The sequence below is a fragment of the Pleurodeles waltl genome, chromosome 4_2, assembly GCF_031143425.1.
Source record: "Pleurodeles waltl isolate 20211129_DDA chromosome 4_2, aPleWal1.hap1.20221129, whole genome shotgun sequence".
NCBI classification, from domain to species: Eukaryota; Metazoa; Chordata; class Amphibia; order Caudata; family Salamandridae; genus Pleurodeles; species Pleurodeles waltl.
This window is the reverse complement of record NC_090443.1, coordinates 507670171-507684427: the sequence shown is the minus strand read 5'-3', so window position 1 is coordinate 507684427 and position 14257 is coordinate 507670171. Positions and strand designations below refer to the sequence as shown.

Here is a 14257-nt window from a genome sequence, read left to right as displayed (position 1 = left end):
CTCCTGGTACCCAGAAGAGGTTTTTTCCTGCAGTGATGCCAAATATCTCTAGGTGACACCGTGTAGCTCTGGATTGACTCCATACTGTCCTGGAAATGGCAAGGCAGAGCCACATATAAGCGCAACTCCTGCATGCTGACGTTAGTTCCTTTCTTGCTAAGTCTTCTGACTTGTATCTGGAGCACAGCTCCCAATTTCATAGCCTTTCCGAGTACTCCATAAATAAAATGTGGTAGGGAACAATGGCTTCTCTCCAAGTCTGTTGGTTTCAAACAAGGGAACCCCTTGAAATCCCAAGGACCCATGGGGGCTTCCATTCGGGTTACTGCCGGTGGATCTACCTTCTGACTCCACTTGGTCCTGTACTGACTCTAATACAGACTTCCACCCTGGCTCCATGACATATGCCAGCCCCTTCCCTGTTATTGCTGGTACTGACCCCGCCGATGCTGCATGAGTCTCCAGTGTTGTTTCTGATGTCTAATCCAGAAATTACTTCAGCTTGATCCCAACGGATGTCATGCTGCTGGATTACTCGCACATCCGGTTGCCATACACCCAGACAGCTCCTGTGCCTCTACCAGCGTGGACAACCCATCAGAGTCTCAACTCTTTAGCTCGGATTCTGACCAAAATTTACCAGAATTGACGATGAGGGTGGGGAATGATTTATCCCCTCATAATTACAATGATCTTAATTTTACACAGACCTACAAGAGACACATTGGCTTGATACTTCCCTTGATGCTTGGTTGTTTTCCCCACTTGGACCACTAACTGAATACAGTGCATCATTTAGAGTAGTAGTCCAATGAGCTGCTGAGTTCATAGACCTACAGCTGCCATCTACTGAGACTACAATTAAAGTATTTACAGAATTCTTGCAACATGGGCCAGCTATATCTGAGCCTTTGCTGCCTTTCAATAATGCTGTCACTGATTGGACATCTGGTCAAAACCATGTTCTTGGCCACCAGTTATAGGCAGGTGGTCAGATGTCACAGACCAGTATGTGGCGACCCAGATTTTCTCACTAAACATCGACCTTAAAGAGTAGGGCGTTCCAGGCTTCATCCATTCTCCACAACTCCTCCCAATAGTGAGTCTAAGAGGACTGAAACACTTGGTAAACTAAATTTCTCTTCGACTAGTCTAGCACTGAGATAGATCAAAACAGTCTGCTTCTTGGCCTGATATACAAATGTCCTGTGGGACATGGCCAGCAAGATTCTGCTTGCTGTTCTGGAAGACCTTACGGCCTCACTGGAACAGAAAATTCAGGTTGAATAAGAGGCAGCCAAAACATGAGTTGTGCTGACCTTGCTATTAATGATTGTCCAGGAAGGGTGGTTGTCAGCAGTAGTGCTCTACTTCCATGCACAGTTGTGCTCAACTGCTATGCATGAATGTGCCCCTAATGATTTTTGGAGACATACAAGTGACTCATTTATATGCCTTTCGCTGATTCTCAACTGTTGGCAAGAAAAATGTTTCTTCTTCAGGATGTTTCAAAGAAAATATGCCCCCTACCTTAAACCACTAGTCTGTAGCTTTCTCTGGAGAGACAGACATTACCCATATGGCAGCCTTCTAGAGTAGCCTCCAAGTTTTCTAAACTGGTGAGGAGTCTGTGATCTTGATGAAAACAGCTCTGAAAACTTCTTGGACTTTTAACTTCCTGCATCCTCCTGGTTGTCCATGCCAGTTGCGATATGCAGGCTCTGCAATGGAATTTAAAGTTCCTTTGGTCCCAGGACCAACGAAACCCATCTCATGCCTTTCAAATTTCAGTAGAGACTGCAGCGGTGACTTATAAACCACAATTAGGCCTGTGGCAGGCGCTTCAGCTTTACACTCCCAGCTCTATCGGTGGTGATGTCACTGCTAGGTTGTGGAGGTCATCTAGAGTGGTGGTGATTTAGATGTGTCTGGTCTCCGATGGAAGTCCCATTTCATATAAACTTGCTGAGTTATGAGCCATTTGGTTTTATTCGAACGCCTTGCTGCTGTCCATCAAAGAGAGGCTGGTGCAGATTCTCTCAGACAACACTAATGCCATGTGGCATTGAAACAAACCAGGCGGAGTGGGGTTTTGGCCCCTGTGCCAGAAGGCTTTGCACCTCTGTAATTGGTTGTAGTGTCAGGGCAGCTCCCTGATCACAAATCATTTGGAAGGGTCCATGAATGCCAGATTCGACGAGCTTAGGAAATGGTGCCTGGCAGACCATGAATGGCAGCTACATCCTGAGGTGGCACAGGACATCTTCTGGTAATGGGGTGAACTCTGGCTAGATCTTTTCACCCGTCAAGAATTTGCAGTGTCATAAATTGTGCAGTCCTCGAACACATGCTAGGAGATTATTTTCCACTGCATTGGAACTCTGGACTATAAGTGTTTCTGCCTCTCCTGCCCCAAGTTCTGAAAAAGATCAGGAATGGCCGGGTCCAAGTAATTCCAGTGGCTCTTTTTGGGCCAGAGAAGTTTCATACCTGTAACGTCTGGGCGTGAGCACCTAGCATTCAATCTGGCTGATTTTTGGGAGGATTTTCTGTCTCAACAACAGGATGTGATCCTCCACTCAAATCTACACAATTTACACCTCCATGTGTGAAGATTGAGAAGCAGTAGTTGATTTCATTTGATATTTTGCCAGACATAATGGATGTCATCTTTGCTGCCAGGTGTCCTTCCACTAAATTAATTTATTCTGGGCAATGGGAAAAGTTTGTGGCTCGATCTAGTCAACCACAAGATTAACATTTTACAATTCAAGCTGTAGGTTGTTCTTTGGTATGTGTTTTTTTTGGCTCACTAAGGCCTTGCAGTAGGCACTTATTTCAAGTTATTTGTTATCCCTTTTGCCATTTTTGTGTTTGCCGTCCAGCCATCCTGAATTAAATCACTTTAGGAAGCTGTCTCTTTATATATGATACCAAAATGATGTATACTGTTCCAAAAGTCTGGGAGGGTTCCTTCTAAGTGAACGGGGGCTTGCTCTTGCAATCCAAGGTAGTTTGTTAGGGGGGTAGTGTGGTTGAGTAGCCTTAGGCTTATCAGAGAGGAGTTTTAGACATTTACCATAAGCACCGTCAATAAACAATGAAAATGGCTCAATAAGGAGATCCACACCAATTTATTTTAAAAAATAACCGGTATCTTCGTATATGTTTAGGTACCAGAATCGATACAATCAGGTAAGTATGCTTCGCTATGGAATTTATCACGGTTTTGAAAAGTTGACACTTAGGGAAACATTGTAGTTTCAGAAAATTGCACTTTGGGAGAAACAAACACTTATAGCAAACTGGTACTCCACAGGAACTTACAGGACCTATCTTCCAGAATTAAGGTGAGTATAGGTCTGGGACCTAGGCCACACCAACGGGTCTCCTAGGATGGCTGGGTGCAGTGGTGCAGTTCAGCGTCGGGTGCCCTGTTGAAGTCAGAGGGGGATCAGTCTGGTTAGACAGATGCTGCAGGTAGGGACTGGAGGTCCAGTCCAGGTGAACCATCAAGGAGGTTCATTTCTTGCAATGCTCGGAATGTAGAGACACCAGTTGACCTCTTATCCTCGATCCAGGGCGGCCAGGTGCAGAGGTGTAGTGTACCATTGGGTTTACATCACCGAAGGCTGTTGTGGTAGAGGTTGCCTGCAGAAAGCAACTGCAGATGTGGATTGGGGGTTCTGTCTGTCTGAATCAACAAGTTGACTTGGGTCACATGAGGCTTGTGAATGTAGAGACACCTGTGTCCCTCCTCTCCTCAGTCTGGGACAGCCAGGTGCAGGGGACCGCCTGTGTTCCATCACCTGAGGCGGCCGCTGTAGAGGTGGGGGCCTGTGGAAAGAGGCTGCAGGAATTGTCCGACAGTCCACTGTGGGAGAACTCAAGGTGCGCTTCATCTCTGGAGGGTCTGGGAACCACGCTGACACAGTTGGCCAGCGTCAACTCTGGCTAGGAGGCACAGGTGCAGTGGTGCTGTCTGCTGTCAGGTTTTGGTGGTCTGGGGTCCTCTCAGTTCTTCTTGGGTTGCCTGCAAAATGCAGGGGAGCAGCTCTGCTATTCCATGGGGATTTCTGGATCTTGGGTGCATGCTGTCAGCCCACCCAGGCTTTCGGAGGCACAGGCAGCTGCAGGTCTAGGTGTCTTCGGCATGATGGTCAAAGTCAGCAGGTAGGCTGGCAGGGTTGGTGCTGAGTCAGTCGCTGGTCATCAGTTTTTGCTATTGCATCTCTTCAGTGTTCTTCGTTCAGTTCGGCAGGATCAGATTTTCTGGTGCCAGGGGCTCCCCAAAATATTGAATTTAGGGGTATTAGGGGAGTGTAGAGTAGTAGTCAGTGTGCTACTTACCTCTGCGGTCCCTACGCCCAATGTATATGACCACGTCCTGTGGAGAGTGGGCATATCCCTGTCCCAGAGTTCCTAGTTCTGCCATCACCAAGATGGTAGACTTTCAAATTTCTTGTCCACATTAGGCAGCTCTCCTTACGGGCGGGGACTGACCTGAAGGGTGGACATGCCTTTCTGACTAATAATTTACCCCCTGTCTGGGTGCCAAATGGGCGCTGGGTCAGCATCTCCTCCTCTGAGGGAAGCCAAATCTGAATACCAAGCCACCTGCCTTGGAATACAGATTTACAGGTCATCCTGTTGGGAGGGGTGTGTTATCACCTCTGCCAGAGCCGGCTTTGTTCCTGACTGCCTGAGAGCAGAGGCTTTCACCCTTTGGGGTCTGAAACATGTCTGTTGGTGGCAAGCTGGCAAAAACTACTCATCCAGTACACCAGCAGTTGGTAGGTTTTTCAGGTGGTACCTCTGAGGTGCCCTCCCGGTGCATGTATTAATCAGTGAGTTTATTAATACAAGATATTTGCTACCAAACATCCTTAGTTTTAGTGAAGTCATCATGTAGCTGAGGAATTTGTATTGACCAGTGTCCAGCACATGTACTTTAATTGGGTTCCTTGATCACTCACTATGTCTAAGAATCGACAAAGACGTAGCAGGGGCATATCTGCTCTTGCAGATATGTCCACGCATGTAATATAGTTCACCCTGCTTTAGGCCTGCTGTGGGGTGACTTGCATATATTGAATGCAGTGTTAGTGGGCATGGCACACAGGCTGTGTGCCATGTCGTGTTTTCACGTTTAGCTGCAGCAAGAAATGCATCCTGCAATGGCAGTCTGCATGAGCTAGGTGAGGGGACTCTGAGGGTGGCAATACATGCTGCAGCCCTTGGTACCTGGTGCATCATTAACTGGGGAATTACAGGGGTGCCAAAGGTGATGCCAGTTGGGGAATGATTGTACTGATGAAGGGAAAGAGATCTGGCACTGGAGACCTGGTTAGGAGGACCCCAGTGCACTTTCTGTCAAAATTGCATTGAATGCCAGGCAAAAGTGGTGGGTGACCATGTCAAAAAGAGGCACTTTCCTACAATCATCCATTGTGATGAGGTTTATTTAAGACTTGAAACATGTTCCCTCCTAAACCATTTGTGATGCCACAGTGGGACCTTAGTTTGGTCTGAACACTTCTTATGCGGATGCATAGCTGCTCGTTGCATCTCTTGACTTAGAAGACTTTCTTCCTCATTGCAATTACTTCAGCTTGTCGCATAAGTGAACTTGCAACACTGTCCATGCATCTGCTCTACATCACCTTCTTTTCCCGACAAATTGGTGTTGAGAATTCTGATGGCCTTTTTGTCTAATGTTGTGAAGGCTTTCCACTTCACTCAATCAATCACCCTGCCTATGTTATTTGAAATGCTTAGCAACTCTAACGAGGAGAGCCTTCCTCTGCTGGACCCCAGAAGGGCTTTAAGCTATTATCTTGATCCTACCAAGGAACCTCTTGTGGATGACCAGCTGTTTGTGTGTTTCACAAGGATGAAGAAGGGTAAGGCTAGAAAGAAGAGGACCCTGTTGAGGTGGATAGCGGTTTGTATGAAGATCTTTTTGCAAAGTTGCAGCGGCTGTAATGACTGAGAACCCATTCCTCCAGAGCTAAGGCTGTGACCACTACATTGGCTTTCTGAGTGCCTGTCCTTGACATATCTCAGGCTGCGATGTTTACAAAACACTACTTCCTTGACATCCAAGTTTGGCAGCAAGGACATGTCACCCGCTCGGTACTGCAAGTCTTTTGGCCACTCCACTGATGCTTCACCCCATTGAGCCACAAGTTTGAGTGAGTCCTTGATGATACTTGACCTACTTATATACTATGACCATGCTTACCAATTGTGGAAAAAGCAAAAATGTATTGCCGAGTAGATGGTTCATAGGTTTGAACATCTGCGCCAGAGATCTGCGTAAAAGTGACACATCTCAGATTTCATATGTGACAAGAGAGACTTTACACGAGTGTTACAGAATGCTTTGCAGATAATTCCCTGGTTGAAGGTCAGTCTCTGACGGTCGGCTAGGTTGACATTGTCACGAATTTAGCTATGTGCAGGAGATAATCACACTTAAGAGAATTATTGAACACAAGTTTTAGTTAGTGGAGCACCAGACATGTAGGTTTATATGAGGTGGTGTGGAAATGTGGTGAGCAAGTGGCATGGAAAGTTAGACGCGTGGGTGTAATGCTATGTTTTGGATACGAAGCAAAAATGAGCAAGCAATTAATTTTAAACAATGCAGCCTACAAAGAATTTTATTTCAGGTCTAAATAAATAATAATTGTTTATCCAATCGTCAATGTACCTACGTCTTTTTCCAAAACGTAAAATCTTGCGGGCTTACAGAAATGTTATATACGTGCTTAAATAGTCTTTTCTTTATGAATGTTATTTTCTTCCACTTAGTGTTGTAGGAGAATTGAACAGTCATGTTAGTGTGGTTGAAGAAAAACCTCTAGCTGAGGTGTGGATGTAGTCAGAGAGATACTCTTCTTATTGTGGCCACTCGCTGTCATCTCACTTGAGATTATGGTCCTGTTTAAAATGACTAATTATGTGTTAGCCTGGCTTTTGTTAGCCGAAGAGAAAAGCTGAATGGGTTCTCTTAATTTCTGTCACAACAAAAATGGTATGTGGAAATTGCGTGATGGTTGACTTCATCCCTGTGTGAAGTATGATTCAGCGAAGGGTTGCACTGAATTGACCCCACGGCAAGCAACAAAATGCTGGGTTTCATTAATTCTCCCAGCATAACCTGTATGAGCAGCTGAACTGAGAGGTTTTCTTTGTTTTGGCAGGTCTGGGCTGTGCTGCTGCTTACTGCAACGGGACGCATTCACAACTGAGAACCGTGGAGGCCTACCATCAAACTGGAGCTCCCCTGAGTTGCTACTTACTGGGCATCAACAATGGCTTCCATCGATCCGTACCAAAACATTATAGTAAGTGTGTTTTTTCTTTTTTGGGGGGGGGGGGGGGGCGGTTCTACGTTGCCTTTGAATTACTGTTTTTAAACTGACGTGCATTTCAATTCTGAGTTGTGACCTTACGTACAAGTTTTGCAATCTCTGGTGAGTTATCCTTATTGTTGCTATACAGATGTATTTGTTTCAAGTTGCCAGGGCTCAGAATCCTTAGACTCGCTCTGCTCCTTTATAAGCAAGTATGGGTGAGCGGCGAACTACCAAACAAGGAGGGGTGAAGTTTGAATGGGCTTTCAGTCAATTAAAAAAGAAATAATTTCAATTTATGCCGAAACCAGAGCCTCCGTACATTCCTTTCTGCATTTCCCTACTTCCTCGCTTCTTCTTGCTTCTCAGTATTTCCTGGATATGTATTGTGATTCTACAGGACATTTACTTTGAGGTCTACACGTCACTTCTGGATCTGAGTCTTGTGGAACTCATTGCTCACTCACAGCTGGAGCATTCTTGATGTCTGCATTTGTCTCTCATTTACGAAGTCTTTGTCATGGAAACTGTCCTGCCTTGTTCCTGGTTTCAATTACTGTGTATCGCACCAATTCCTGCCAGGTGCCCACTCTGTCCAGTAGATTGAGCTAAAGGTCTCATTTAAAACTGGGCTGGATGGTAAATGTGGCCATAAACATTTTTTGTGCCCATTATTACTGCTCCTGTACCCATTATGACTAGGCAAAATAAAGATACTGTGCTTAGATTTTGCAATTCACTTTACCCTCAGCTAGCAGCAGATGTTAGTCACAATAAAAGGTGTTAGCCAAATCGAAATAGATGGCATCCAACATCATTTTTTTACAGCTTTGTTTTTATCACAAACACTAAATAAGATGCAATTAAGAAATTTCGAGGAGATTATTTGTGCCCAATTTAGCACGAAGCTCATATTGCCGCCTTTACAGTTGAGTTTTCTTCTTTATTGGTTACGGTGCAAAGGTTTCTCATGTTTCCCATTCTGCATGTTGGACACCAACCTGTGGTTACTGTGCTTTCCTTGTAGGTTTTCTTTGCTGAGTGCCATCTCCACCCAAAGTGAATTTCTAAAGTTTACCCAACTCCTGTATGTCTTGCCCATTGTCCTGCATTATAACTAGTGTCAGTGATTGCTAAGCCACTGCAGCTCTTGTACTGCCTGGATGAATGATTCATATATAATAGTTCGCTCTTCCTAGCATTTGCACAGTGTTTAACTGGGCACATCTGTCTTTTTGTCTTTGTGCTGGGATAGTCCATTCACTTCACTGCTTTGGAGGTGTCTTCATCATCCCTAAGGGAATTCGCTTCATCTGTTCAACATATATTGTGTTATACTGTAATTTACTAGCTTCCCTCTGGTAATTTGGTTTCTTTAGCCTTAGAAAGATCCTTCTGTCTGTGTTTTCTCCATCCCCTCAGTTCTACCCACGTATAACTAAGCATATTCATCCTTCAGAAATGTGTTGTAATAAGAGACAACTGATTTTGACTGTAAAGTAACTGATGAAAGCATTTGTCTTTGGCACTGTCACCTGCATGGAATGGTCTCAAACACTAGGGATCGATTAGCTTTAGGGAAATGTCCTAAAGTGATGTTTCTCCTCCATGAATTAATCCCCATCAATGGGAGCTTTAGGGCACGTTGTTCACCCTGTGCACTGGTACTGTCCCTTTTCTCATATTGTTCATGCACAGAGTGGCCCTCACACCACTCGTCCATGCACATACTCAAGCTTATCATCCTACTTGTCTTTAAGTGTGAGGTTCTGATCTAGAAAGTGTGCTGGTGTGCTTCCCTCTGATCACAGGTGGTCTCTGAACACGATAAACTGAGACCAAAAACTCTACAGGGACTCAGTTGATCACTCCAGAAAAGTCAGAGATTCCATTACACAGAGCAATTATTTAAATGTGTTCAGTTAAAGTAGAGTTCTACTTCATAAGGATCTGATACTGAAAAGCAAACTGACTACTGTGGTACTCTTAGGGCATTAGTATTGACTATATAAGTAAGCAACTGTTTGCCAGACTGCACTGGGTTGCCCACAGCAGATCCCACTGCAGGATAAGAATCGCACATCTCCAGCTTCCGTCCCTGTTCTCGGTTATTCAGGGTAAAATCCCTTTTTACATCTCCAAAGTGCACCACTGCCCACATTCTGTAGGGTCAGAACCTCAACCACAGCTACAGCACCCACCTGAGTTTCCATTGTGCAGGGCTAGAACCCTACCAGCAGCATCCACCACAGTGGCTATCTTTTGCGAGGTGCAGGCTTCTAGAATCCACCACAGTTCTTTTAAATTATGAGAACACTTCATATCAGAATCAACCAAGCTTCCACCCTGCTTTAAGTGTCCTGTGAATTCTATCATCCCGCTCAACTTCTTTCCAGCAGGTCGAGAATTTGAGTTCTTGCTCTACATTGTAAGATTTTTGTGCAGCTCAGTCGTCAACAAAACCCATCTTTTTCAGTGTAAGGGCATTTTAGCTCTAGGACCTAACCAGCTTTCTTCGTGCAGAATGAGCTCCCCTTAGATCCAGCAACCACCCAACTCCCCTCTTCGTTTGTAGGAACTGCACAGTTATGCTTTCTGCCCTGCTGTTCTTGTTGCAGATGAGATCTAGCCTCATAATTGAGATGCAACCATTGATCTGTAGTGTGGTGTAAGATCCCCTTCACAGTCCACCTGCTCCAGGATCCGTCCCGTCTCCTTTCCTCTTGGGGAAGTCACCATACCTTCACCATTTATTGTACCTCAGCTTCCTTCTGCAACTTTTGTCACCAACCTGAACTCTCCCATCCTTCCCAACACCGCATTCAATGTTCAGAAGACCCCACACTCCTAACCAGCTTCCTTGCCAGTTCCTGCAAGCAAGTGCCCACAACTCTAACATCAGTTAGTCCCTATTTAAGGTTCTCGTATCCATATTCGTGTCCCTGTTGCAAAACCCATGCCTCAATTGATTTGGAGCAGCAGTTCCACTTCCAAAGTGCACAAACACTTAAGAGTATTTATGGAGAGAGTCTGAGAGGTGCTTACCGCAGCTCTATATCTGTACACTGGCTGTTGAAGGAAGGAAATTTAGATATCTATAGTTAGTGACCTGCATGTGCTGACCACAAAGACACTGAGTAGCTTCTGAAAGGAAAATGAACTTTTTTTTTTTTTTTTTTTTTTTTACAGTATACGCTGAGATGGTAAATGTGCACTTAAATACTACTTGTTTATAGAGTTACAGTATATTGTTTAAATGACTGTCATATTTCAAAAATTCTAGTTGTAATTTTAGTCTAATTTGAAGTCACTTTTGGTTAAATGCTCTTACTTTGTCCCAGACGCAACTGAAAAATGATTAATTTTCTGGCTAATTCTGAGACTTCACGCTTTTGTGAATAACAATAGTTGGACATAAAAACAGTTAGTAAATAGCTGACTCAGGTTTGGCCAGTCACCTGAAACAAAATTAACTTCATCATGGGAATAATAAATGCTGAAATTCCTAATATCTTTAGTTTTTTTGTCAACCATGCCACTCTAGACACTGGCCCATCTTGTGCACATCAGTACAGACCTGCTTCTCATGGAACAGTTAATTTCGAACTGCCAAGTGAGCTCTCCCTCCAAAAATGATCACAAGCAACCCCAGACCAGTTTCATCCTGGTTGAGGCTTGTCAGTCAGATGCAGCTGGAGTCCTATGGCACAGTCAGCACAGAACATATGTCTGAGCTATCCCTTGCATCCAGTGGGTTTTGATTGAGGGTAAAGGCATGCCTTGCTACCAGAACGGGCTGCCCACTCCATATTTTTTATTATTTTCAAATAATCCCTGTGTCGAGTGAGCTTTCTGCCCCACTGGAAAACAGAAAGACACTTGGGTGCTTTAGGAGGTGGGGGATCAGACCTGATGCTCGAGTGGGCCATGCCCACCCCATTCATTTGATAGTCCCTAGTGAGCTTTTTGCCTTCTCCTCAAAAGGGTGGATTAAAGGAAAACCCCTAACCTGCCCCCCTTGGTGGACAGAACCTGTTGTGCCATTTAGGGTGTCGGAACACAGCTCAATGCCAAGAAGGTTGTTCCCACTCCATTTGTTTCCAATAAAGGCAAATGTTCCCAGTGCTAGTGGGATTTCTGCCCCCCCCCCACCCCTACCCTGGAGGTAGCGCACCTGCCCAAGCCTGAGGGCACTGCCTTTTTCCACGGAATCCAGTACGCTGATCCATGAGTTAGCGGTAGTGTTTGAAAGTGGACATTGTGGCCTTTCAAGCTGTATCCCTCACGCACTGACTGGTGCTTGGGGGACCCAAGATATTCCCCTGGGAACTGATCAAAGTGAAGCAGCCAAGAAAAGCTCTTCTCTTGCATCCTGATATTATTTTATTACATATAGATAACATATTCCTGGTGCAAGAACCAGAATCTACTTCTTTGGAGCAAGAGACATTCATGTTCCTCTGCCTTCTAGACGTATTGTGGAAGACGTTTGCAACTCGTCCTTTGCTTTAAAGAAATTAAGGAAAGTACACTTGGTGCGGTGCGTTCAGAAAGAATGGCTTTAAACGAGAGATCAACTCAGATGCTGTGAAAAAAATGGACTATGGAAAAAAATAATCTCCTAATGCCTGTATGAGGTGAAAAGCCAGACCGTAGCCTTCCAGTTAAATACTGTTCACCCCATTCATTGTGCTGTGCAGAAGTATAATGCTGATGTGAATAGGACAGGTAGTGCTCCTAGTAAGGCTGAGCCAAATCATTGCCTTTAGCAGGAAGAATAAAACGTGATTGCTACAGTAGAACTTCTTGTGACCTAATCCCCTTTTAACTCATCTGTCTAGTATTTTTAAATTCACAAAGGACATCTCTTTGTATTTTGAGTGAGAGTAAAATACATACTGTGTCTGAGCGCGCCTTGTTTTTATTTACCTGTGATAACTTGGGGAATTGTATTTAAAAAATGTACACTCAGTAAAGGTTGCCTTAGTGTAATTGTTTTTTATGAAGTGATACATTGATGATCTGTTTAATTATTTAAAATTCTGTGTAACATTTATATGGACAAATGGTTCTAATTATTCGAATTTTTACAAAACAAAAAAAAAGTTGCTAGATGAACAGACATTTACGATGAGCAAATCTAGAATGTCGCTGGTGCTGCAGAGTGCTCCTTACAGGAGCTGCGTTCCACCTAAACTTGGGAACTGCCCAGAGTTCTCTCTTCCTTTTTTGCATAATTTTATGTGTCACTCTAACCCTGAAGGGGCTTTGTTTTAACATATACTGGGTGCTCCCTTGTGTCTGGACAAAGCTATACTTCTCTGAAGAGCTATAATGATAGTGAAACACGTGTCAGGGGTTGCTTTACTCATTCCAGGTTGGCTTGGGTGCCATTTTACCGGTCTAAAGCTGTAATACTGAGCCATGAGTGATAAATTGCTTTTGTCATTTTACAACTCGACGAGGACGGCACTGTGTGAGTCCTATGTTTAAAGATTTTGCTGTACAAATGGCAAAATACTTTGTCCCTATCTAGCTCGGCATGGATAGCACTATGCTTTAAAACTCTGCTAGATAAACATACATTTGAGGTGAACAAATCTAGAGTGTCGCTTGTGTTGCAGAGTGCTCCTTACAGGAGCTGCTCTCCACCTAAGCTTGGGAACTAGAGTTCTCTCTTCCCTTTTTGCTTATACACACACCAGACCCCCTGGAAACGGGTCTCAAATTGTGTGATCTTAGGCAAATATTGTATTTTACAGAGTTGCCTTTTTCTTCATTCTCACATATAAGTGCACATTCAAACATGTTACTTCATCATTTCTGTTCTAAAAATAAAAACACCTTGTTTGAGAAAATACACTAAACGTTTGCTCCATGTATAATAAACCTAGCCCACATTTAGGGTACACATGATCCACTTGCCTCTTCGTTTACTAATAACTTTCCCATTAGGGCAAGAGTGTTTCTCAGTTTGTTTAAACGCTTACTTTTAATAAGTTTATTACTAAAGCATGATGTGTCATGTATAGACAGTAAATAGTAAATTTCCAAAAAATGTCCAAAAACCTTCCCACTAACTTCCAGCTTTACTGATAAAACTATATAGTGTATTAACAATAATCAGTGAAAATTGGCTTTCAGAAAACATGTCTTATCATTTGCAGATCACCGAGTAAAATGTTTTCATTTTTTTTCATCCTATTAATATATTTTTTCATCTCACAGGAGTACAAAAAATGGCCTTTCCCAGCTACTGAACTATATTTTCAAATGCTTGTAAAGTTGACTTAGTTATGTAAATGTGTTTTGGGAAAGAAATTATACCAACATCCTTTAATGTCACACGAGTCATACAGTTTACCATACAAAACCCTGAAACTCTGCAGTCCCAAGGAAAAGTAATTGCATTGCAAGAAGACAAACTGACTTTTGATCTCGGTCTCTGAACACAGAGCAAATGTGAGAAGAATAAGATTTAAAGGCATCCTAATTGCTAATTCAGTTTCTGACTGAACAGAGCACCTGTTCTTTACCAACCCAGCCAGAAAGTGTGAGTAGCTTCTAAAAATAGGTCTATATAAGCTTGTGCTTACATGCCTGCACCTTAAATATAATGGACCCTGCCTCCTGGGCTGCAGAGGCCTTCCTTGAGGTTGTCTGAGATATATGTAAGGCAGTGATTGGGGCTGTGCCACTCATGCTGAAGGCACAGTCGAACTTTCTGGCAGTCTGCACTGCCAGGCCTGCAATCAGCTATTTGTGTGTGTCACTTAGGTAGGCACAAACTTGTGCTGCAGCCCTGGTGACCCTTTTACCACCTATGCCCTGGGTACAATTTATCAGGGGTTTATGGGGGGGGGTAGTATTGCCAATCAGGAAATAACTACGTTGAG

The 14257-nt window shown here is 43.8% G+C and overlaps 1 protein-coding gene across 1 annotated transcript in view; it reads left to right on the top strand.

Annotated features, from left to right (window-relative positions):
• The window catches only part of PLA2G4A (phospholipase A2 group IVA), a 698142-nt gene that overhangs the window by 77382 nt on the left and 606503 nt on the right, over positions 1–14257 (top strand). The window contains exon 2 of the mRNA XM_069231997.1: positions 7209–7352. Coding sequence (XP_069088098.1) covers positions 7320–7352 — 33 coding nt within the window. The 5' untranslated portion in view covers positions 7209–7319. The remainder of the gene's footprint in view (positions 1–7208; positions 7353–14257) is intronic.